The sequence below is a fragment of the Chinchilla lanigera genome, unplaced genomic scaffold (genome assembly GCF_000276665.1).
Source record: "Chinchilla lanigera isolate Chin_1 unplaced genomic scaffold, ChiLan1.0 scaffold00022, whole genome shotgun sequence".
NCBI classification, from domain to species: Eukaryota; Metazoa; Chordata; class Mammalia; order Rodentia; family Chinchillidae; genus Chinchilla; species Chinchilla lanigera.
In genome coordinates this window covers 27940971-27966235 of record NW_004955423.1, presented here as the reverse complement: position 1 = coordinate 27966235, position 25265 = coordinate 27940971, and the positions used below count along the sequence as shown (strand labels likewise).

Here is a 25265-nt window from a genome sequence, read left to right as displayed (position 1 = left end):
GGACTGTGTACAACACGGAGGCCTAAATGGGAGAAGGCCAGCCAGTGTCCTGAACTGGACAAGACCAAGATGGGCACGAGCAGGCAACTGGCTGGATAGGAGGTCCGCTGTCCCTGGACTGCAGGGCTCCAGGCGGCAACTTGGCTTCCAGGCCAGGGTTTTGTTTCAGCGAGGCAGCTGAGGAAACAAGTCGGCATCTAGCGTACTTCAGCAAGCATGGAAACAGGCTTGACAGTGAAGGAGGCACAAGTTACTGTACCCAGACTGGAGCCCAGGGCAGGGCTGGAGGGTGCTTGATACTGATGGTGAACCTGAGCTGCCCCTAGCCTTCCTATCTCCAGGCTCACTGCACTGGCAGGTGAGGACTGCTGTGCACTGCAAGTCAGGTGGGTGAATGCAGATGGCAGAGAGCCAGGTAAGGACCAAAATGCCCAAACAAGAGAATAAAATGAGCCTGGGGTGGTGGCACACACCTGTAATCCCAGTGCTTTAGGGTGCTGAGGCAAGAGGATCTCAAGTTTGAGCCCAGCTTGGACAGTTGAGTAAATTAGCAAGATCTTATTCAGAATAAAAAAAAAATGGCCCGGGGATATTGCTCAGTGCGAAGGCCCTGGGTTCAATCCCCAGGAGAGAGAGACAGAGAGAGAGAGAGGGAGAGAGAGAGAGAGAGAGAGAGAGAGAGAAATTGCTTGCTGTCTGTCCTCACGAAGACAAACCCTAAAGGACTAAAAGTTTGCCCAAAGAGACTGGTATTTTTGCAAGGACAGAGATGTATCTTTTCCCTGTGTTAGAATAAGCATTATCTAAATGAGCTTGTGGTGGTGGTGGTGGTCTTGGTATCTCCCACTGACTAGCACCTAAAATCGAGCAGTGAAGAGTTACTGGCTACTCTGACCTCCCTGACGGCATTCGTAATTCATGCACATCCTCCAAGATTTATCTTTTTAGTTCTGTTGCTGTGTTTGTAAGTTTGGAGTTCTGTTTCATTGGGCCATGCTGCTGTGACGGGTGGTGGTGACCTTCATAGATCAAATGAGGTATCTGGGCAAGACCTTGCAAACACAAAAGCACTCTGCACGAGTTTATTTCACATGGTCCGTGTGACGTCAGTGTGGCACTGAAAATAATATTGCAGCTCCCAGAGCACCAGGCAGTTCATGTGGAGGTTAGCCCACCTAAGTTCATAGTGGTTCTCTGTCACAGAACGGGAACTAATTTCCACTGTTGTTTTTGGAGAAAACTGTAGACCATAATTATGTGTTAGCACTGTTTAAACAGCTCCCTGAATTGTCGTATTATTTTAAATGGGCTCTGTTTTAAAATGACCTTTCATGTTTTGAGGGTGAAAATATAGCTTCCCCAGGTCTGTAGTTAGCAAAATACAAGGATCCAGTAAATGACAGAGTATCCACACAGCTCTAGTTAAGCTCTCCTCAAACCTCGCAAGCACTGCTGGGTTTGAAGGGCAAGGACATGGGGAAGTAGGAACTCCCTGCCGTCTAACCACTGGACAGTCCTGTGGGCTAGGGGAGGTATCGCAACAGCAGACAGATACAACAGTCCACAAATGCAGAAATGCTGCCATGAAGCAGGTTGTGCCATGCTTTTGTGGCCCCCTCGTCCGAAGGCAAAAGCACAGGCATCCTCGTAGCAGCACTGCCGCCCCGAGTAAGGAGCAGCGATACCATGGCAAAGCATCCCCTTCCTGTAGAGGGTCTCTGCAGAGAGCCGATCCCCAGACACGGTACCTTCTCCTGCCACATTTCACTGCCACATTAGTAATAGAATTTCAGTGTTGATTTACAAGACAGTCTCGTCTGCCTTAAAGCAGATTGCATGGTTTGCACACTGTGAATTGTAATTAAAGTGTGAGGGGTGCTTATTATGTCAACAACTGGCATGAGAACCCTGAGCAGCAGGTGACCCCGACCCCGTGCTGTCCGTGCCAGCCAGGACCCCTTCTCACTGGCTCAGCAATCTGAAAGTCCAAATTGAAAGAAGCCCGGGGCTGTGTGTTTCCTTGGCCCCAGGGGAAGGACCTATGCAGCTTCCTTCTGTCTTTCTGGGAGGTCGCCAGAAAGTTTGCTGAGCTCTGTTACTGTCAGAGGCTCGAAAGAGAGAAGAAAAAGCACACACAAAACAAAACAAAACAAAACACCACACACCACAGCACCATCCACCAATCACCCCCAGGACCACGCATTTGACGTTTCCCACAGTTCCTGCAACCGCAGTGCTGTGGTGTCAGCAACACTTGGGCTTGGAATTGCCTGGCAGGGGCTCGATGTTCCAGCATGGAAAGCAGGTTTAATCACTAGCAGTGTCTCCTTTGGTATGAAACTATGAGAAACAGCCCAGCACAGATATCATCTGACCCACCTGACCCTCAAAATGGGGGAGAAGCCCAAATTTAGAAGACAAAGCCCATGTGCAATAAAGGAAACAGCCCCAGGAGCCTGTGTGCTTCAAGTCTGGCAGGGACAGGTGCACCATTAGGAGGATGCCACCTCTCCTTCAAGGCTTTCAAGAGGAGACTGAGATGGCGTCCGTCTTTAAAGCAGATCCTGAGATTGGGCTTCTGACGGAAGGTTCTGGTCTTTGGAAAGGGGCTGTCTTTTCTCGGCACCCCACCTGACATCCCAGGCGGCCAGCTTCCCTGGGGCTTCTGCATCCTGTAAACAGAAGCTTCAGTCTTTCCTGTGTTATTCACATCTTTGGTAATGTAAAGGTTGTGGTAGCTGATTTAATTTGTTTTAAATTTGTGTTTAACTGATAGAAGCAAACATAGTAAGTAAGAGTTGGGTGTCATGAGATGTCTCAGTGCAGGCAGCCACTGTGTGAGATTTAAATTAGGCCAAGCACATCATGTCCTCGAACACTTAGCATTTCTTTATGTTGAAAGCGGTCAACATTTTCTCACTTTTTGAAGTGTTCAGCCCATTGTTGTAAGTTAGAATTGCCCTACTGTGTGCAGCACCCAGCACCTTCTGCTCCTGTCTCACCATTGAGAAACCCTGTTACCCCTGCTCCAAGGTTGACTGTGAACTTGGGGTCTAGCTTCCCGCATCCTGAACCCTCAGGAAGACCGGGCATGAGCTGGGTGAGGGTTTCCAGCCCCTATAAACCTAGCATCCAGATTTTTTTGTTTTGCTTTTTTTTAATCTAAGAAAGTACAGAAAGGAGAGCTAATGGTTGCTGTGTGCTTGTGTGTGACTGTGCGCACGGCATGCTGGCTGCAGCAGAGCTTCCAAAAGAGGCAGTGTTTTCATACATTTGGAAAATAAATGAAAACTTTCTGAAGATCGAGCTACATTCAAGTGTTTTAATAAAAGAGCAACCAGTTTTTGTTGCAGTCCACCTAGTTTAGCAAATTTGCAAATAATTGTTTTTCATTTATGATTGTCGATACCAGTTCCTTTCAGCCAGAGGGAAATCCAGTTTCTTCAGGTGAGTTTCTCTCAGTTACCAGACAGGGAGGGAGAAGCGAGCTTGGAGAGGAACGGGCTTGGGGAGACGTGTTCACCGGTGCATGAGTGGTGAGTGCCAAGGTTGATGCCATCTGTGGCCCAGAGGTTCTGTTTTTTAGGGGAGCCTTTTTCCCTCTCGCTGTGCATCTGAGCAGTCTCCTTCATTCTGGACCCATCATTACTCATCCCGTGACCCATCTGCCTGCAGTGCACATTCTATTATCACCTGTGGGAAGCCCCGTGTTTTGTGGGTATTCCATTCACAGTCTGTTCATAAACACTATCAACACAATACAGATCCTTGAGAGAGAGCTATTTTTGGAGCTTTTGGCCAGTTTTGGAAATGACATACTCAACTTCAGGTCCAGTTAGGCAGTAAATTCAAGAGCATTTGAGATTGTCCCTGTGTTGTGGCCAGGGTGGACACATGGGTGTGTCTCCCACTGACACATTTTCACTGCCACATCAGAGATCAAGCTCTGGAGACGCACATGCTGTGAGAACCACCGAGCGGGATGTTGGCGCAGCCTTGGTAATGATCCACATGTGACATCGTGCCCAGGCTTCCTTGCTCTTCAGGGACCACAGCTGTGGCCTCCAAGCAGCACCCGACTTGCAGTGTCCCCTGTGCACAGCTCCAGCATCCCTGCCTCTGGTGTAAATGGATAGATCTTGATGGAGATACCAAGGTATCCATATCTTAAGAGTCTCTTGGAAATTATGCAACCATAAATGCAGAAGCTCAGCATCATGTGCTTATAGAATATTCACTGGTAAGGAGCTAACAGGATTCATACCCAACAACATGTGACTATAGGCTTAACTTTACTCTTTATTACAGAAACAGAAAAATTTTTTTTAGTTTAAAAAATTTTATTCTTGTTTGTTTTGAGGTTTTTTTTCTTCTTCTTCTTCAAGATAGGGTCTCACAGTGCAGTTCAAGATGGCCTGGAACTCACTGTGTAGCTTAGGCTGGCCTTGAACTCTCCAAGGCCCTCCTCCCTCAACCTTCTGAGTGCTGGGATTACAGCCCTGTGCTGCAGTGCCTGGGTTTACAATATGCTTTTAGACTCCTACCCTAACACATTTGCCAGGACTGGTCAGAATTGTCTATGAGTTGAGTCATCCACCTCTCTTTTGCATTCGGGTTGTTGCTGGCTTCTCATGCTCTGTTTCCAACCACAATATTAGATGGGACGTCTCCATGGCTGAGGGGAGGATGTTGCCCCTCATGTGTAGCCATTTCAGAAATTTCAGCCTTACTTGAAAAATCTGACTTTTGTTTTGCTAGCCGGACTTTGTTTCTGCTAGGAGATAGGAAGTGTGTGAGCCACCTCTGGGAGAGACTGCACTTTGAAATCATGCCCAGCTGATCCTCTTCTCTGTCCCTCGCAGTATAGACTCTGTGGAGGGGTCAGCCAGCCGAGGTGGGCTCTGAGGGAGGCTCCAGTTTCCCCCCAGAGAGGAGCAGCTGTGGAGCTCTGAGCTGGCCTCCGGGTGCAGAGGGTAAGACAGAGGTGGACCTGGCCTCCTTCCCTTCCCTGTGACCTTCTGCAGTCACAGAGATCTGTGCAGGATTTGGGTGACAGATGGACTGGGGAAGACTGCAGGTACTCTCTGTGCCTAGGAAAGATGCTGGCAGGAGTGTGTGAAGCCAGCTCAGTGCTGGGCACATTGGCCAAGGTTTTCTCCAGTGTCTGATGGAAGCAGCGGTGCACAAGTTCAGTTCAGTCCCAAGTACAGCGATACCTTGGTGTGAACAGCTCCAAGCGTGAACTCTCCATACGCGAACAGCAAAGTTCGAAAAATACCTGCTTGGTGTTTGTAACTTTGCTCAATAGTCAAACCAAAAATCCAGTTTGAAAAACTTACACAGGCTGAGAGCGAGTCGCACGTCAAGTCTTACCATTGATACAAAGGGTGACACTTCTGTCTCAGCACTGCTCTTGACCAGGCAACATGCAGTGCTGTGTTAGTGTGTGCAAACATTCACCATTGTGCTATTTTCCTGCAATTTAGTTGCGTAAAATAGTGTAACCGTAGCTCCAGACAAAGTTAGTGATAGTCAACTGCAGTCAGTATGTCCAGTTCTGGAACTTTTTGTATCAAATACACATTTGGAATAAATTGGGTTCAACAACCGAGGTCTCACTGAACGGTAACGTATTTTGATGACAGGTGAAGCCAGTGGGTGCTTGTCTTCAAGAGGAGTGACAGTGTCCACGTGTCATTGCCATACAGCTCAGACAGTCCCATGGCCAGTCTGTGCAACACTGGGTGCAGGTCAGAGCCACTGATGGTATCGTCACAGGGAATGTCAAGCAGCAGCCTCTGCTCAGGGTTCCCCCAGTCTGTGCAGGGACTGTAGGTGCCTATGGCCCACGCTGGGTCCCTGTGCAGCCCCTCCTTGTGCATGCCACTGACCTTGGGCTCACGCTCCAGCTCCAGCATGCAGTCGGGCTTGCACCCAGTAGGTGCTCTGCAGTTTTGTTGGTTCTCTCCATAGAGTGGTGTGCCAGCTGATTACTTAGCGACGGTTAGCAAGGAACTTTAGTTTCCATTTCCTTAGTTGCCACTGATGTGTAGTATTTTAATCAGTAGATCGAGGACAGCGCATCCAGAGTTATTTCTGGCTTATCTGTGACATCTGGAGTTCCATTTATTCTTTTGCAATCATTCGTTTCTTGGAAAATGCAACTTGTAGGGAGAAAATGATTTGGATTCTAAAACTAGGAATTTTAGGGGAGACCTAGAGCTAATTTAGTTCAGAGGCCTGAAGGTGAGGGGACAGAGACCCAGGGTTCCAGCACTGACTCTGGACTCCGGACTTTGTGGTTCTGAACCGATGTTCTCTTGGGGGCTTAGGCCCAGTCCTGGCCAGGCCTCTTCTCTTCCTGCACCATGGTGAACCCTCACCCAGCCTCAACAGGGAGCAGTAAAGTCCTGAGGTCAGGTGTGTAGAGTGAGGTGCAGCCATCAGTGAGAGAAACTGTGCTGGCGACCTGCCTCCCGAGCAAAGGTTATTTTTTTCTTATTACAACAAAACTAATTAGTGGGTTTTCTGGTGTAAGAAAATGTTGCTGGTAGGAAAGTTTCCTGTGTGTGCCAGAAGGCAGATGGAGGCGGTGAGTAGTGTCTTCACTGCCAGGTTTTGTATGTGCTTTCTAAACCTGTAGGAAATTCTGCCCTTCCAGATTCAAATCTCTGATCTGTTTGATTTCCAAACAGAAATGGAAATGTGGACATAAGTGCACTCGCACCCGCTGGCCTGTGGCACACCCTGGTACTTGAGAATGTCGAGTAGTGTCTGCCGTCCCGTGAGTCTCTCCTCTCAGCACCTTGAGACTCGCTGCTCCCTGCTTTCTCTCCCTGTGGAAACCGAGAACTTGAGCCTGGGGAGTACTGCAATAGGATGTTTTGATTGGGCTAGGAAAAACCATGGGTAAAATCTTCTTTGTTTTTGTTTTGTTTTGCTCTCGATTTCAATGTAAATACCAGCCTTTCTCAGTAAGGTTCCTTGCAATGGCACTTCTACTCATTATGTCAGTGTATGCAGTTTGAATAATTTATTACCGTATCTGCTACTGGTGAGACATTGCTCTTTCTATTAATTTAAGTTTTTCTTTTTGTCTGATGTTTTTAGTGAAAGGTCTTGCAAATATGCTTGCTTAAAGTCTGCTCCTCAAAAGTCAGATCAGTGTGGCGGTAGAGCAGAGTGAGTGTCCACATTAAGGACACTTCAGAAGACAGACTCTTACAGTAGTGTGGAGAATAGGCTGTTTTGTATGATAAGGACTATGGCTGTGTGCGCCTTTCTGTCAGCCCCCCCTTTTGAGAAGAAAAGGAAATCATGAAATCAGTAATGAGCTGTTCAAATATAAAGTGAAGCTGGAAAGGAAAGCAAATGTGATGACCTTCAGAAATCATCTGGGTAAAGTAAGAAAAAGTAATGTCTTCAAGTACTGTACTTGTTCATTTTCTGTCACCATAACAAAGCACCTGAGGCTGGAAACTTATAAAAGAAAGGTTTTGGAGGGACTTGAAGGTTGAAAGTCCCAGCAGCATGGCTTGGCTGTAGTGAGGCCTCCCGTCTGCATCCCACAGTGGCCTCCGGCAGTGCCCCAAACAAGACGGAATGAATGCCAGAGGGAGGCTGGGCAGGGCCATTTTCCAGCAGGTCCCACAGAACAGCGTCCTTGTCCTCAGGGTGCCCCTCAGCATGTCACCTCCCACCAGACCACCCTGGACCATGCAGGGCCACAAGTCCTAGCATCCACACGCAGTCCCCAGCTGCCACTGGCTGAGAGGACTGACTCCTGAGCCACACACAATTTGACGGGCGGCAGCCAGGACCACAGGCAGTGAAGGGACGGCTGGTGTCCCCTTGGGTCACCGCTTGGCTCCCCTGCCGCTGCCATGAGTGCACCGTGCTGGTCTCCTACCCGGAAACGCTGTGTGCGCCTTTCTGTCAAACGCCCCTGACGGAACTCGGGCCTCTGCTTTTCCCACACCTGCTGCAGAGAATGTTCCTGCCTCATCCTGGAGTTCCCATGTTGAGGCCTGCTCAAGCAACACTTTTTGTTACTTTTCTTCGCTGGTTCTCCTTTTTTCTACTCATCATATGTTTTTATTTTCTTTTCCAGTAACCAATAAGTAAATAAATCAGGAGTGCATTGAGAAAGAACAGTTGCAGATCCCAGCCCTGCATGGCTGAGTCACGTTTATTCCTGGCCTGTCTTATCTGAGGATGCAGAGCTAAGCAGAGAGAGGAGATTCAGGCCTGGCCAGCTTTGGGCTGTGCTGTGGGTTCCACAAAGCTCCTGGAGCTGGCGGGGCGGGTGTGGGCACAGCTGTGTGGAAATGAAGCATGGCTGGCGGTGTTCATATTGCTCTACACACTGCTGCCTCATCCTACTCTGAGGCCTAGCTTGCACACACATTTCCACCAGGACAACAGGTTAAGAGCTCGGTTACTATATTGGACAGGAAACCAATGGAGAAGCCATTTTGGGTTCCAGTGGAGCTCTCTTTCCCTCCCACCAACTCCGGAGGTGGCACCCAGGCGGAGGCAGCCCAAGTGCCGCAAGCAGAGGTAGGGAGTCACTGCTCTGGAGAGCAAGTGTCACATGCTAATAAATGGCAGATTCCTGGGGGACAAGAAGAGAGGCTTCAGGAGTGAACTACTCTCTCCGAGCTACTCTCTCTGAGCGCAGTAGGTGATAGTAAGGATTCATGGGTCGACGCAGCCGTGCCTCCACCCAGAAGGGTTGGCCAGCACTCTTGCAGCATGTGGTCCTTGCCGACGTTTGAAAGGAATCGGAGCAAAGCTCCCGGCTCCCAGACTCTCTGTGCTGAGGAGCAATGTTGAAATAGCACTTGGGATGGAGGAGGACTTCTTAGTAATCATGATTTTCTATTAAAATAAATCTAGGTGGTTAAAAAAAAGCAGCTTTTTTTAAAGCATATTCTGACGATAGTTCATTTGACTAATCCTGCACCAACTATTACGAGGCATTGTATGGAAGACAATTTAATTTCAGGATTATTACTGAGCAGAGTACTCATCCATACTGAGTTACTGGCATGGAAAATACTTTCATCTCTCTCCCAACATAGTCACAGGAAAAAAAGGGAGAGTGCAGCCTAAAATGAGAGCCAGGATGCAGAGAAGTCCAGAAGGTGAGGGCGGCGCTATGGGGCGGGACCCTTGAGGGCCAGGGCTGGGTGGACTCCTGCAAGGTTCTTCGGGTGCAGAGCTCATCAGCAAATCCATAGCCGGTTATCAGGGTTTGTCTTTTTCTCTTGTGATGTTTTCAGCTTTCTCATTGGCTTCAACTCACACATTTTTGAAATTTTCTAATCCAGTGCAGCTTCGGTTGTAGAGTAAAGTTCATGGGAGAATCCCAGACTGATCTTTTCGGTGAGCTCAAGTGCTCCTACAAGGAGGAGATGCAGAACCTGACGCCTCCAAGCATGGTTCAAACATCCAAAGCACTCGAGATTAGCACCATGTGAAGAAATTTAAAATATTGTGCTGTAATTAATTTAAAATAGCTTAGCACTGCATATGTCAGGAGGAAAGACATGACAGAATCCAAACGGAAACTCCTCAAAGTGGAATGACTCATTTAAATCATTTTATCTATCATCAGGACATAGAAAGAAGCAAAATACACATGACTATTTCCACTTGAAAAATGCTTGAATGAATTTCAGAAGATTCAAGTTTTACCTGTGCTTTACTATGGTGGCACGGGATATCTGAGAGCATTTCTGGATCAACTGAATGAACAGTTCCCTGTATTTGTGCATATGAGTTGCAGGTTTTAAGACCAAGTTATTAGAGAAAAGCTATTGTCAATGGGGAAATTGAAAGCATATTCTTTTTAAGCTGTGTCTTTGAGAAGTTAGGCCTGAAAAAAAAGTTGAAGTCCTATGCTGGGGCAGGGGTGTGCCTCTGTGGCAGAGCACTTGCTGAGCTCAAGGAAGCCCTAGGTTGAAGCCCAGTGCAGGCTGGCCGTGGGGGTGAGGGAAGGGGAGAGGAGAGTGGTACTGTCCTGGATTCCAGGAGCTACCATCTAGAGGAAGTTCCTAGTTCTTTCAGGAAAATTTATTCACTAGCTTCTAAAACCCAATTTCTTGATGTTCTAGGTGACGTGATGCGTCAAGATATGAAAATAAAACACATCTGTGAGGGGCTGTGGCCAGGGGTTGGCCAAGTTACCAAGGACAAACATTTTTAACACTGAGTGGGCTGCTTGTGGTCATTGGTAGAGTAAAGAAGAGCCCGCCTTTGGCTTATAATGGTGATTGCACTCATCTTAGGTCTGATTGCACTTATGGTCAGCAGCATACAAGCAAGTGTCGTCTAGTCCCTTTGGTAGGGCAGGCTCAGCCTGGACAGCAGCCCAGGGCCCGCAGCATGGTGGCTAAGGACACGTTCTAACACAGACCTCCGTCACAAGACACGTGGCCCTGGTCTTGGTAGCTGAGATTGAAGAGGGGAGAATTGGTGGGTCCGAGGGGGCAAACAGGTGACGGGACCATAAAGCAGGACTGCTGACCACCAGAGCTCTGTCCTTACCCCAGGAAACGGCCCTCCCCAAGCCAAAAAGCCTCCCCAAATACTTGCGGGGAATCTCCAAGGCCAGGCCCTGAACAAGCTCATGGCCCTGAAAGAGCTACTTTTCACTCTCTGATTCCAAGTCTATTATAACAAATGTATGTTAGCATCTACATGTTCTAGACACTGTGCTATGTGCCAGTAAAAATGAGACAGGAGATAAAGTAGTCAGTCTGATGCTTTAACCTATTTCTGTGCTTTAGGAAACCTTCCATGAAGGGTACAGGTGGATGATTTACAAGCTCTTTGGATCATGCCAGGTGACACTTGTGGTCTCAAGGGCCAGTGTTTGGAAGGTTCTGTGGGGTCTGGGGAGGTGAAGGCTTACTGAGCCCACAGGGTCAGAACTGAGTATTCACAGTGCTCTTTGAGCCTGCTCCATGCTCCTGCAGAGGGCTGCTATCGAAACCACTTTCATACTGCTCACCATTTCCCACAGGGCTGACTTTGCAGTGCCAGCTCAGTGTTCATGTGTGAGGACCCTGCCAGGACCTCTGTAGCTCACTAGAAAAGACAACACTGATTGTGACCACTAGCAGATGGGCTCCGCTCCTGTACTGTTCCCAAGTGCACCAAGCACCCTGACTGCATGAGCAGTAAAGGACTCAAAGCAGTTGCAAGAGTACGTGTAACTGGCACCCTGCCTCGGCCACCCTAGGAGACAGTTTCATGAGGAGGTGACATCACGGAGCCTTGGCTTTGCAGCCTTTGTCCTGATGACTGAAGGCTCCTTGAGGGTAGGAGCCTGCCTTCCTTTGTGTTGTTCTGCCAGGCAGGCCGTGTGGCAGATGGACGGTGGTGCTGAGTGGATGGAGAGATGGAGGAGCAGAGGAGTGAAGGAGTAGAACAGGTGGACAGATGTGCCACGGGGCACTGCCATCTCTGCAGGGTCATTTTCGTTCTACTCAGCAGCAGGGTGTGAGCACAGCTACCCTGAAACTCCCACGTGTCCAGGCCTGGCTTTGTCTTTCCCAGGGCTGAGAGTTCTGGTTTCTCAGGTGCTTCAGAGGGGGAAGTGACAGCAACAGCAATGACCTTCCTGATGCTCCCCAGCCTCCGAGCCTCCAGCCCCTCCTCAGTCCCGGAGCTGTTTTCTCAGCCATCCTCTCACAGAGCTGCTTCCCAGCGGTGGCTGGACAGGGTCTGCTGATGCTGAGGGCTCAGGCATTTCATCAGTGGTCGCCAGTCTCTTCCACCGCTTTCTGCTCTGACCCTTGCCCTGCAGCCTCCACACCCAGGATGCCTAGGGCACCATGGTGCTGGGGTCTTCCTCACCTTACCTTGAGACAGTTGTCGTTATCTTTGTCTAAAGGTCATAGCTAAATTGAATAAAAGGACAGCTGTGTTTTCCTGTCGATGCACAAAGGCAGTATTGACTTCCCTAATCCAGTTTGCTGAGGGGTGAGAGAATTAAATTAGATATCTAAGCACAGAAATTGAGAGCCTTTGAAAACAAAGATAAAGAGACAAGACTATATTTTCCCCTTTCCCAGGAGCTCTGAGCTCAAGATTTTGCAGGTGCGTCATCTGATCCATGGCCTGCATCGATCAAAACTGCACCAATGCATATTTAATTAGCATGGGGACCCTGGCGCAGCCGCCATCATCCAAGCATTGAATGGACTGTCAGGCCCATGGCCACCCCCCGCCCCACCGCCCTGTGGCTGGGGAAGCTTTGGGGTTTGTCTGAGCAACTAAAAAGTTTCTTTGTTTTTAGCTGCTGATGCATACCGCACCACTGAGGAGCATACAAACAAGCAGAGTCCTAAAGTGTTTATTTTGTCTAGGAAGACAAGCTAAACCCTCTGGTTCCTCCAGTAACATTTTCAAATTCTGAAACCAATAAGAAAAAAAGAAAAGAAAAATAATAGTGTTCAACTTTCTATGTAGATGTTTTTAAAAAGAGTCCATTACTTTAAGAGTAAAAAGCAAAAGAATTCTGGAATAAATACTTTAATTCTTGAAAGAAGGGATAAGTTCTTCTCTGTTATTTTCTTTTAAAAGCACCCTTTTTCAGCAATTTGGCAGGGCGTTGTTGGGAGGGTCTTGTTTATCCGTGCACTTTGGGTCTGAAGTTCTTTGTGACAGGAACCTGTTGTGCCACTAGGGAATCCAATGAATATAGAAAAGTTTCTTTCAAGGTAGAAAGTGGACAAAAAATTGGAGCTGAGGTATTTTTTTGTGAAGTTTTGTAGGAGCCTGTTTGGGGGGGATTCTTAGCATAGCTGGAAGTTTGGGGCTTTTCCACAGACAGTTTGTTTCACAGGTTGTGGTCATTGTTCATCTGCACACGGGTTACAAGCTGCACCATCCAGACAGAGTGTTGTCTGATAAACACATGCAAGACACCCAGTCTGCTTGGAATGAAGAACAGCCATGCACCCTGGCCAGCTCCATTGAAACCCTCCTCGTGCTTTAGCTCACACTTCTTCACTCTAGCCCACCTTGGAGGTAGCTTCTTGATGGTGAAGTAACAGGGAATTTTTTTTCCTGATACAATTCGGTGCAAAAACTCCTGGGAAATTCATTTGCATACATCTTGTTATAGAGACCAACTACTTCCTGGCTTAGACAAAGTGTTGCCTGATCTGACTTAACACACAAATGTCTGTCTGGAATAAATACCACCAAGCTGAGATTTACATTTCCATTATCAGAGATAATCTCTTTCCCAGTGTATGGGAATTAAGAACCTTTCCTTTAAACCAGGTTTAGGATGCTAATTTTTTATATCAGAATCACATCATGTGTGGGTTGGAGTTGATTTTTAAAGAGCAACAAAAAACTAGTTTGGATAAGACTTGTACAGAAGTAATAAGTGTACCTAGATTTTATTTTATTTGGCAGTTTATGAATGTCAAAACCAGGTTTTCTTTCATTGTTTTCTTTGATCCATGCAACAGTCTTGTTAAGTTAGACAGAATGATCAGTACTGTCCCAGTTTCATAGATGAAGAAACTGAGGTCTAGAGCAGTGTGGCTGAGAGTCTTAACGCACAGTGAGTTTATTATTTCGTGCTAAATACAAGTGCAAGGGTAGTACTCGGCATATAAGCCTTAAACAGCAAGGGTACCCTCTTTATTCTTTCAATAAATCATAGACCTCCAGAGACATGAAAACAATGCACATGGAATATAACTTAGTAGGCATCACTTTCCTTTGCTGTATTCATCTTTATAACATGAGGTATACAGGAACATTTTCTACTTTAAGTTGTGAATAACTACATGAGTAATCTTCAAGTATATATAAAAATCCCAAGAACCTAGTATTAGCATTAATTTTGATTGTGAGAAAGAAGTGACTGAAAGGGGGACTTGAGCACATCTGACAGGTGGTGATTTTACAGCCGGGACATTTCCCATGGATCTTTGCATGGGGGTAACTTGAGTTCTAAATTAATCAACAGGTCACTGTCCAGTGTCCACATGGCTCTTGTGGGGAAAACAAAATTCAGAATGATTACCTAAAATGTTTAATTTAGTCATGGATCCTTATCAGAGAAGTGTGCGTAGTCACACAGGTACTCAAAGCATCGTGCTCACATACTGCACATCCATCACATCACCAACTTGGACCTCGATTCTGACTTCACGGAGAAAGCTCATTGCTTCTTGAAGTCGTCTTGGTGCAAAGTCTGGAGGCTTAATGACTGAGTCATTGCTTTCAGAGGGACTGAATTTATGGTTTTTAAAGACTGAGTCCCCCCACTGTCATCTCACAGTAGTTACGCCATTTAATCTTTTTCCGGCGTGTTAAACTGTGTATCATTCTGCAACCTCCATGTGCATATAGAAAAATAACACATTGACGAGGAGGTGGTTAGACGATTGAGTCACACCTCAGCCCAAACAGCCTCAGCATCATACACAATCCCGACCAGACAGATGGGCCTTGAATACCAGCTCCCATGCCAAAAAACTGCATTCCTACAAGTTTAATACTTCACAAATTTCTTGTTCAGGAAGTCATTCTGAAAGGAAACTTTGGGGAAGAAAATGGTAGTAACCTAGATTACATAACAATCTTAAATAGGCCTTGAAAATGCTACCCCTGAGCAGCTGACAGCCACCTGGGTGGTCTGTGGACCCTTTCCAAGAGGCAGCTGCAGGGACACAGCCTCCCCTCTCTGTGGAATCCTGAGTCACAAACCAGCCAGGCATATGGGGCTAGGGCTTCCCTGAGCCACACTCCCCTGCCCCTTGGGCAAGGAGAACTCACTCTGCCAGCGTTTGCACTGCTATGGCCCAGAAAACTCATGGCTCCAGGTTGCTGGGAACACTGCAGAGATCAAATCTTATTTTACATAAAAAATAAGATTTTTATCAGAAGAACCATGGAGTGTTTCCATTTTTAAAGCTTCAGAAAACTTACATGCTGTGACTCACCTCCAAGTGTATGTTTTAAAAACTATGTTGTTGTGTGATAAGGGTGAGCCACTTATATACATTAATTGATCTGAAATATTGGTTTGGTCATTTACTGCACAAACAGGATTCTTATCCATTCTCTGGAGATGCTAATAATAATTGCATATTTTCAGTAGGCCCAACTTAGTGATAGTGTTACAGATTTCTGTCTGTTCTCTGCCAGACTGTGATGGATAATGTTATATTTAGCTAGTGATATTGTATTCATCAATGTTTACACTTAAGCTACAAGTCATCCATGCGTATGGACACCTGACATCTACATTCTCAGATATTTCTTGCTTCAGTGCTAAGGCCGTGGTCATATGGGAAAAATTAGACAATATTACTGAACATTATGTTATATTACAGTAATAAGAGACCATGAGACTAATAAGCAAAATGTGACTATTATATCCATTTGATTTTCTAGATTTTCTTGATTTTCTAGATTTCTTTACTGTAATAAACATTCAAAATAGGGTAACTAGCACTTACTCTAGCAATCAGAAATAGAATTATTTTTTCTATTATCACTTCACTTTATGGATATAGAAAAATGAACTCTTTAGCCTGACTTTATTGCAAAGTACTCATCTTCCCAAAGCATAAATTTCCCGTCTAAATTGTGAACGTCTTTAAGGGTTACAACTGCAGGGCATAACTGTTTATTACAATCAAAATGCAATCACCCGACTCCTTGTTTCCTTTTACCTCAGGAATTTTCCTAACTTTGTTCCTGTGCAGGCGTGTACTCACTCCTGTCGGTTCCTTTCCTTTTTTTATACTATAAATAACTTGCCTCTTCTGGGTAGGATTTTCACTTGCTCATCTTTGCGTCTGGGAACCTCTTGGCTTCTTTGTATTGCCTTTTCTACACTGCACATCAAGTCTAGAGAAGGCTTTTCCAGCCATCGTCTTTTGCCAGGTCACTGTGCGCGTGAAGAGGCTGGAACTGGGCTAAAGTATTTCCCTGGTATACTAGTATTTGTGTTTCAGGGTCCATGGATCTCTGTTGGTGTCTGTGGTCTGAGCAGGATGGCACTTCTGTGTCTTCCCATGCCTTGTCTGCTCCCACTTCCTCGATCTGCTCACAGGGGCAGTTAGGACTCTGCACAGACTCTGAGCGGCGGACTTCACTAATTGTGGATCTCTGGAGTGTGTGGAGCACTTCTGCCAACCATCACTTCACCCTGCACACATTTCCAGAGGCCTTCTGTGCGCCAGACTCTGCCCTGCCCAGCCAGGTCCCAGGAGCTGACTCCTGCAGCTCTGACCGCTGTAGCCTGGCCCAGCCATGCCAGATCCAAGGCGTGCCTCTTGCCTTTCCTCGACAGTCCCCTTCAGGGAGACATGCAAAGATAAAGCCCTCATGGCAGCAGATTTCTAAGTGTTGCTCCTCTCCTCGCTGTAAGCGAGGTGTACTCTGTGGCTCTGGGAAAGTGGTGTTTGCTGGGGTTGGAAACTGAGCCACCACTGAAGAGTCCTCGCTTCAGTCCCACCAGTTGGGCTTTGCGGCTGGCCAGCCACCGTGTTCTAGGACCTGGGGATGTGAGAAGAGGTAGAAGGAACTCTGCTAACCTGGAAGGGTGGAAGAGGAGCTTAGTCCTGTCAGGCACTGGGAAGACTTAGCCACATCCCATCCTTGCCTCTTGCTAAGAGAATACAACCCTGGGAAATAGTGCCTAGATCTTTGCCTGATCCTCTTGGTCATGTTAGCGTGTTTCTGTTGTTCGCCCCTCACCCTAAGGTATGCCCTGCAAGGTTCCTTCACAAGGGAGCAGATTGGAGTTGGGGGCTAAGACAGACCCAAGCACGACGCTTGTTGCTGTGCAGGGGCTGGGTTTCTGTTCTTGTACCACATGAGCGTGTGCAGGCAGAGACAGACATGTAGATGCTAGGATTTATTTTATTTCTTTACCTAGTGATTGTATCGATAGTGGGCTATCTGCATCTGAGTACTCCAGCAATATAGCTGTGGGTGCCATAAAAATGTGTAGATGGACGACTACCAGTTCAATTAAGAGGTCTTAACCCGGCCTTCTGTATGCAAACCCTGTTTATTTTAGGTTTAAATTTCTGCTCATAAATTTTGTAAAAACCAAAAGAAACATTGCATTTCAAGGTTAGGTTGAAATCTAAGGATCCTTAAACAAAAAGTAAATCTGGGAGGGAGAGACTGATATCTCTCATGTACCTCCTCACGATGGCATTTCCAACCCATCATTTGAACACACTTTAAGTAACATTCACTTCTTTTTAAAATACAAATCGAGCAGGGAGCCAGAGAAATTCACTGTCACCGGGGCTCAGCTACAAGAGGAACACTCAGTTTTATGCAGTTGGGTTTTTCTGGGGCCTGTGTTTATTTCAGTTGGTAGGAATAAACCAGCCACACGATAATTGTCCACAATAAGAAGACTGAAATTACTTGGGCTCCAGACAGGTGTCTTCCAAGTATGTAAAACAGAAAAGTAAATTAATTGTTAACCTTGATAATATTTTAATGCAAATGCTTAAGAGACAGATCTCTCACGTGTATCAGTCCTGTATGGATAGAAGTTAATTTGTAGCGCAGGTTGTCTGCCTAGCTTCATCGGGGCACCCGGCCTGGCAGCATGGAGCTGCACCAGGCAGGCACAGGGGGCTCTGCTCCTTTTGGTTCAGAAAGGCCAGTGCATCAATGCCCTAGGATAGAAAGCAAGTGTTGCTGAAGTTTCTAGAGTACTTACAATTTTCCTCTAGATCTTTGGCGTTGCCTTTGCCTTAGCAGGATGGATATTTCCCCACACGCGTCTCACGGGTGGATGGCTGTGTCTCCAATCTCTGCCTGTTGGCACTGGGAATGCCGCTCCCAGGGCAGCTGGCCGTTTCCTGTCTGGGTCCTGTTGCTCAGCCTCCCCAAGTGAGCCCTGCAGGCTGCCCTGACCATTTCCTGGTGTAGCGTCCTCTGCTCCGGCTTGCTTGTTTTCCTGTAGCTGGGAACTGCAAACTAGCTGGGAATGAACATACCTGATGCTCGTGCTGTATCACTGTTCGTGTTTCCTGTCACTGTCAGGACTCTGTAAAGGTGAGGGCAGCCCAGTGCAGAAGTGAAGAAAAACAGAGAAGTGAAGAAAACAGAGAAGCCCGCGTTAAGATTATTTAAAAAAGTGATCTGGGGTCCTCATCCCTTTTGCCGAAATACTAATGAAGCATCAGAGGTCATTGGCTCTTTTACATCTAAAGTAATTAAGAGAAAAAACGTTTTCTATTTGTTCATAGAGAGGTGATTAGGTATTTCACCTAGAAGTAGAAGACCTGGCAAACCATCACACAGAGAATTGTATTTGCTAGGATTATAAAGAAAATGGGTTTGGTGAAATTTTATGTATTTGTTTAGGAATATGGTCGAGAAGAATTTTAACTTCACTTAGTACAAAAGTTAGAAATTTTGTTTTAATTTTATGTATACATAATAATGGCTTAAATTGTCCAGAACAAAAATAATAGAGGTATGTGCCTTTTGAAACATACTGTATTATTTCTGAAAATATTTAATTTGTAATTTCTAAAGGCAAATTATAGGATCTTTCTTTAGAAACAGAAAAAGTAATTATGCTGCCTTTTAAAATTGTTCTCAATGTAATATTAATGTATAATAGCTAAAATTTTAACTATGATCCCAATGTAAATTTGTTTATATCTCCAATTTTTAGTGCATACTTTGTATTTAATTTTGCAGTTTATTCTGAAGGGCCTGTGAAGGTTTTTGTTATGTCATGATTTTTGTCTTTACCATGGCAATTATCACAAGCCAATAAAAGCTATCACTTTGCTAAACTTAAGTAAAAATTTACCTTTTTATATCTTTTGTTCCTTGAACTTTTGAATTAACAGAGTTACTGTTTTGGTATGGTCACCAGGTTAAGATTATCTGAAAATTTCAAAATAGATGTGTTTCTTATAGTACTTTCCTGTGATTAAAATCTTCATTGCTTGAAAGCAGAGTTTTTTTAGAGTAGTAATCCTCATTCAGCCCTGGAGTCCCTGATCATGCAGTCTCTCAGTGTGCTGTCTTCTCCCTTGCGGGAGGAGGGTTTTTAGCTCACTCTCCTTCAGGGTCACAGATGCTCGATCCTGTGTCGAACTTCCTACTCAAGTGTGGTCAGAGCTCATTCAGCTAATTCGAGCCCTGCAAGGTTGAAGGAAAGTTAGGACCTAGTCATTCCACAAATATGGAGGTGCTTTTGGTTTCATTTTAAATAATTTAGGTTTGCTTGTTTCTTTTAAGAATGCACTGTTACAACTTAGAAAATACAAATTTTTCCCTTTGAAATATTTTGCCTGATTTTCCTCTTCTCTCCCCAAAATATATCGCAACTACACTTGTTTCTAATTCTGTGAAATTCTTTAACTTAACTTTATCTGACTTTAAAATCAAGTGTTACTTTGTATTAAATTACCCTATTTGGAAATTGCTTTAATTGAATTAATTTTTTGTTTTTAGTTCAAAGGTCTGCTTATGTTTTTAATAGAAGTAAATCTGATTCTACAAAGGTCCGCAAGAATGCGTCTTTGCCAACAAACCCTTTTTGGCTCTCCCAAGTGTGTCTGGCAGGCGGGTGTCCACAGAACAAGGGCCTCATCTCTCTCTGTGCTCCACAGCTCCCCAAACACGTATGCTGGGGTCTTAGGCTCAGGGCTGTGTGGCGCTGGCCTGCAGACTCTGTCGCTACCCTGCAGAGCTGATGCCTGTTGTTTGGGTTGCTTTTATGCACCAGCTTCAGAATGTGTTTTGACACTTGATTATGTTCTGAATCAAGCTTCGGATGTGTGTAATGAAGGATGAAGTTTTTATTGGGCTCCAGTGTATAAATAATGGAGAGGAGCAGTTTGGAAATGGTCTCTCTAGAAGAAAGTGGGTTCCGAAGAGCTTCGGCTTTCGGTCTGGCCCAAAGCAAAAGCCGCTGGAGGTGTGAGTGGAGCTGAAGGTCCTAGGCACAGCCTGTGTCACTTGTCACACTCTCTCCCTCTAACATCCTCCTCAGTTTGTAGGCCACACTTGGAGCAAGCCGGCACCTCTGATCCACTTTCCCTCACAGACTCTATAATTTTTGGCTGTATTTTTATGTTTTTCAGATTCAAGTCAATCTGAAAGTCCCAGCCAGCCAAGTGACGCTGACATTAAGGACCAGCCAGAAAATGGTAAGTTTAGCGTGGGACTCCAGCTGCTGCTTTAGAGCCTGTGGCAGCCAGAATGAGGACTTCAGGGTCTGCAGTGTGGATGCCTGTGGTGGGCAGCCTTGAGGACTCGGAAGGAAGCACGAGTAGACCTCTCTTAGCAAGGCAGGGTTGCCCAGCAGCCCAGGCCCCGGCCAGCCCTGAATTTCCAGACCTGGCTCCGCACTTAAACTCTGAGGTGGGCTTGATTTACCAACCAGACTCTCTTATAGCAGAAAGGGGGAACCAGGGCCTTCCCAGTCTTTTCCATCCCTTTTGAAGTGGCAGAAGCCCAGGACCCTCACTAGCTAAGTAAGACCCTTCCTGGACATGTGTTTCTGCCAAACAGTTAGGACCTCAGCTCTTGGCTAACTGCCTTTAAAAAGCAATCTCTACCCTTGAAGGAGTTTCACACTTTAAATTGTCTAAAACAAAACAGTATTAAATTCATACAGATTTTCTGTGTTAGTAAAGTAGAATGTGCATTACACATAAATATAATAGCACCTAGCAAAATGCTAAATTTGTGGACTGTACCCCAAGTGTGGACAGACTGTCATGGGTGAACATTTTGGACAGATGGAACCACTAGTTCCAGTGAAAACAGAGACATGAGCTAAAGGTTCTTGTCCTGTCTTGAACATTGGTACAAGAGGTGCTTTCACAGATGTCATCTCATAAAATTCCAGAATGTTCTTCTCACCTCTGATATATAGTAGGTTGTCTAACCCCTCAGGTATTGATCCCTTTCTCTAAAACTGGGGACTGTCACCTACTGTGGAAGAATTAATACATCTAACATGCTTACTATTTTTCGTGAAGTCAGGGGAAAAGCTACTGGCAGTGGTCCAGTATTACTGTTTCTCTTGTCCAACATACTGCGTTTGCTGCCCCCTCTGAGTGATCTTACCCTCAGTCAGTCTTTGGTTTTCTGTTTGCATTTCCATTTTGTTCCCCAGCCGATCTTTCCAAAACAACAAAATCATAGGAGCATTGTGGAATAGAAGGTTGAACTGACCGCCTTAGACATCCTATCACTTGAGGATCTATTTTGTCCCTTGGCCTGGGAAATTCCTTTTGACAAGCTTTGGCATTAAATGTGAACTGTCTGACTATTCCTTTCCTCACCCTGATATTTTGGTGATATTTTCTACATCCAAGTTGTTTTTACTTTTTAAGTAGCTTCATGGGGGCACAGACCTCTAAAGGTTTGTTTTTAGTGTCATAAACAGCTACATACTATTTTTTGTTGGCATTTTAAAGAGTGATATTTATAGACTGGTTTTATTCTTTATTTTCCACTTGACTTATGGATGATGCTTAAATGTTTCCTATGCTATATTTATACACAATCTCCTTGGGATGTATTCAGAGCACCTGTCTTATTTTTGAGACAGTCTCATGTCATTGCTTCAGGTGCAAGGTTTGCCATGTAGGTCTGGCCTTTGTGGCCTGCGCTCCTCTGTCTTCATGAGATGGCCTCGAGCTCCCTGCTGCAGATGTGACCAGGAGCCGAGGGCCTGGCGTGGCTTTCCGGAGCCGCCTGCAATCTGGCCTGTGGATTTCTCTTCCAGAAAGCAGCCAGGATTGAGCCTGAAGGCTTGGCCAAAAGCATGGCAAGGCTTGGCCAAGTTTGCTTTTAACCCCAGATTACTTGCCTCCTCAAGGAATGACAGTGCTGTTCTGGGGAGAATGTGTGAGTTCAAAAGAGAAAAGTATTCATATCCAGCACATAACGCAACACATTCCCACCTTTCGAATTCCTACTTACTTTAAAGAAAAAGAAGTAGAAGCTGCTTTGTCGGAGACCACCCCAGTTGAAGAGTCGCTGCAGTGCTCAGTGTCCTCCATCTGCTCTTTGTCCACTGTGGATGAAGATTTTGGAGGAAAATTACTTTATCTCTTCCTTAAAGACAGCTGGTCCGAGAGAGAGCAGACAGGTCTCGGGGCGAGTCCTCCCTCTGGTGTGGCTTCGATCCAGCAAGAGGTCCCTGTTCTCTACCCTGGCTTATGGAAACCAGTTCCTCAAAGCTGTGTGTTCTGTTTGTTCTAAAAGATGAGCTCTCACCGTGGATCAGCAAAGCTCTTTGAGGTTTGAGAATCGTGTTGGACTAGAAGCAGCAGGCTCTGCCCATTGGATGAAGTGGGGACCCACTGCTCTCTCCCTGTAACTACATACGCACGTGGGGACATACTACTCTTCAGCATAGCTCTTGAGAAAGGTAATGGGAAGCGAATGGCATTTCCCTAGTAAACCGTGGAGAATGGATGGACAAATGGTAACATGCTGTTTTGTCCAAAACCATAAACCAGGCCACAGAACTTTACCTAAAGTGGATGCAGCTGTTTCTTCCCTGTCCAACAAGTCTGTTTTTTTCCGGTGGAATTTTTGCTTTCTTTATTGTAGTCCCTTAAGACTCAACTGTAAAAGAAAACAAGTCTTGGTCCAGCTAGCGCATTTGATGGGAATTTTGAAAGAATTATCTGAAGCCCAGAGATAAAATATCAGAATCTCTGAAACTCAGAAGTTAGCATAATTTAATGATTAAAAATTGCCTCTGGGGTCAAACAGACCTGCGTTCAAATTAAACAGCAGCCAGGTGACTATTGAGCTGCTACCCCAGTCTCCGTTATTTGTGAGTAGAGTAGAGACATTAAAGAGCCTAGCCCCTGCGTGTCTAGGTGAGGTGTGGGCAGGAAGCAGCACAATTAAGGGCCCCAGGCACCACGCTTATGCTCCAGTAGACCTGTTCTGAATGTACGGAGCACTACATTCACAAGCCTGAAGCCAGGGGCCTCAACAGGGAAGAGGCAGTGTCAGAAATAAACCAGGCTTCCAGAGACACTTTTGGTAGACACAAATGCCATACACAGATTTCTTCCTGAGTCTCCACAGTGCTGTGTCTCCTTCTCAGTAGGTGTTGTCCTCATACTCCGTCCCTCAAGCACAAATCTGAGACCAGCAAACTCCAGAGTGAATGCTCAGGAAGAACGAGGTGGTAGAAAGAAGGCTCAACTGAGGTGTTCTGATTATGAGTTGAGGCCAGGCCTACGGGTACACGCCTGTAATCCCAGCACTTGGGAGGCTGAGCCAGAGGGATCTTTGCAAGTTTGAGACCAGCCTGGGCTACAAAGTGAGCTCAAGGTCAGCCTGAACTGCATAGTGAGACCCTGTCTCAAAAAGAAAAAAAAAAAAAAGAAAAACATGAGCCAAATTTTCCTTGCCACAAACCAAGTAGAATCTGGCTTATTAAAAGACAAGCTGATCAAGGGCAGGATTCACTGCAGATCCCTTCTTAAAAGAATTTTGCACAGCACCTAGTCCGCCCTGAACTTCGAAAGCACCTGGTGTGTATTTGCTTCATGAATAAAACTGTTACACAAATGAACGTGTTGTCATTATCCCCAACTATTTTTGAGTGTCTGCTCACTGTTGAGTTATCAAAAGATTTCTGAGCTAAAACAATCACACTCTGGAGGAGCTAAACATCTACCCTGAGGACAGGAAAAGGCTATGCACAGATACAAGGTACAGAAGCACAAGAAGCCAACCAGGACCATTGGAGGTGGAGCTACGTTCCTGCATGTGCGGATGTGGTCATACGAGCATCTGATTGGTTATTTCAGGCAGTGCATCTCAAATGAAGTTTCCAACCACAGCCAGATCCACTCAGCCCTCATGCACAGTGCTGCAGCCTTGCCCCAGCTTTTCAAGAGCTCCAGAGGTTTTCAGCTGTACTTGTTGGACCTGGACTGAGCACATCCTTTCAAACCACCGCTGTGAGTCCCCAGGATGGAACTTCGGTTGCTAAGCAAAGTATTCCTGGAGCATACCCTTGAGTTGCTGCTAGGTGTTCACAGGTCTTGTGGGCTGCCTCCAAGCTAGGCATCAGGCTGAGCTTACCAACATCTGCGGAAGCCCCGTTGATAAAAAAGAAACTGTGAGGTTCCCTTGCCAAAAAGAGGATGCTGAGTTCACATTCTTCCCTATTTAGTATCTCTCATCACCTACGTAGGCACCCCATAATACTTCATCTCATGGTTTTGAAATTACAACATTTATGACAAGAAACCCTGGTTGGCACTTATGTGACTTTCTCTAGGCTTATTCGTGTTTGTTCCTTGTTGATCTGGTGATGGCACATATGTTGATGACGTCAGTGCTCAGATGCGCCTTGGCCACTGATGGAAAGACACTCATCATGATGCTTGCCCAGGGTTTGAGAATCCGCAGCTTGACCCGCCAGTTTGAAAATCAGCATGGAGTATTGGCTGGATCTGCATCTCATGGTCACCATCTTGATGTATGTCATTCCCATCTTGAATTGTCACACTGAATATCGTTCTCAGATGTTGCTAGATGGACAAGGAATGTATTTATCTTCAACCCTAACTGTCTGCATTAGTTATCACTTATTTCTGTGCATACTTTGAATATTTTAATGTTTCCAGAATGTCTCCCAAGGCTATTGATGTTCTGACTTAAGATTTACTGAAGGATTCACTTTGTTCTTTGGGAGTGAGATAAGAAAAGTTTAAATTTCTATTTCTCTTTTAGATAAACATTCTTTTATCTGATAATATGCTCTTTATAAATTAAAGACCCTCTGGTTAATGTTTTAAATTGCTTTTACTACTGTCTCAAATACAGTAGGTTTATTGCAATATTATATTGCAAAATTAATAGTGGGAACACAAAATAAAGTTGATAATTCCAAACTGCAGGAATTGTCACTGCTGGATGGACTGGTTTTTAAGAGTTATTCTGATGAATGTGTCATTCAGTAGGGTTGTTTTAAGAATTCTGAAGGTATTGCAGTCTTTCAGTTTGCATTTATTGGGCGAGCAGGAGCGTTCTAGCACCATTGCCTTGTAAATATAATCTATCAATATTTCATAATTTGCATGACTTTCTTTTACAATTACCTAGCAACAGTTATTCTTTGCAGTGTTCTTTCAAAAACCCTGCAGGGACAGACACAGTAGAGTGACCACCAAAATAGCAGCAATAACGGTAGTGATCAATATTCTAAAATATGTAACGGTCCCAACTCGGGGAGACAT

At 45.5% G+C, this 25265-nt stretch overlaps 1 protein-coding gene across 1 annotated transcript in view; it reads left to right on the top strand.

The window, feature by feature from the left end:
• Positions 1 to 25265, top strand: part of Nfia (nuclear factor I/A) — a gene marked incomplete at its 5' end in the record, with an annotated part of 308332 nt that overhangs the window by 142072 nt on the left and 140995 nt on the right. Inside the window, 1 exon segment of the mRNA XM_013514428.1 lies at positions 20121 to 20186. Within this exon segment, the coding sequence (XP_013369882.1) occupies positions 20121 to 20186 (66 nt within the window).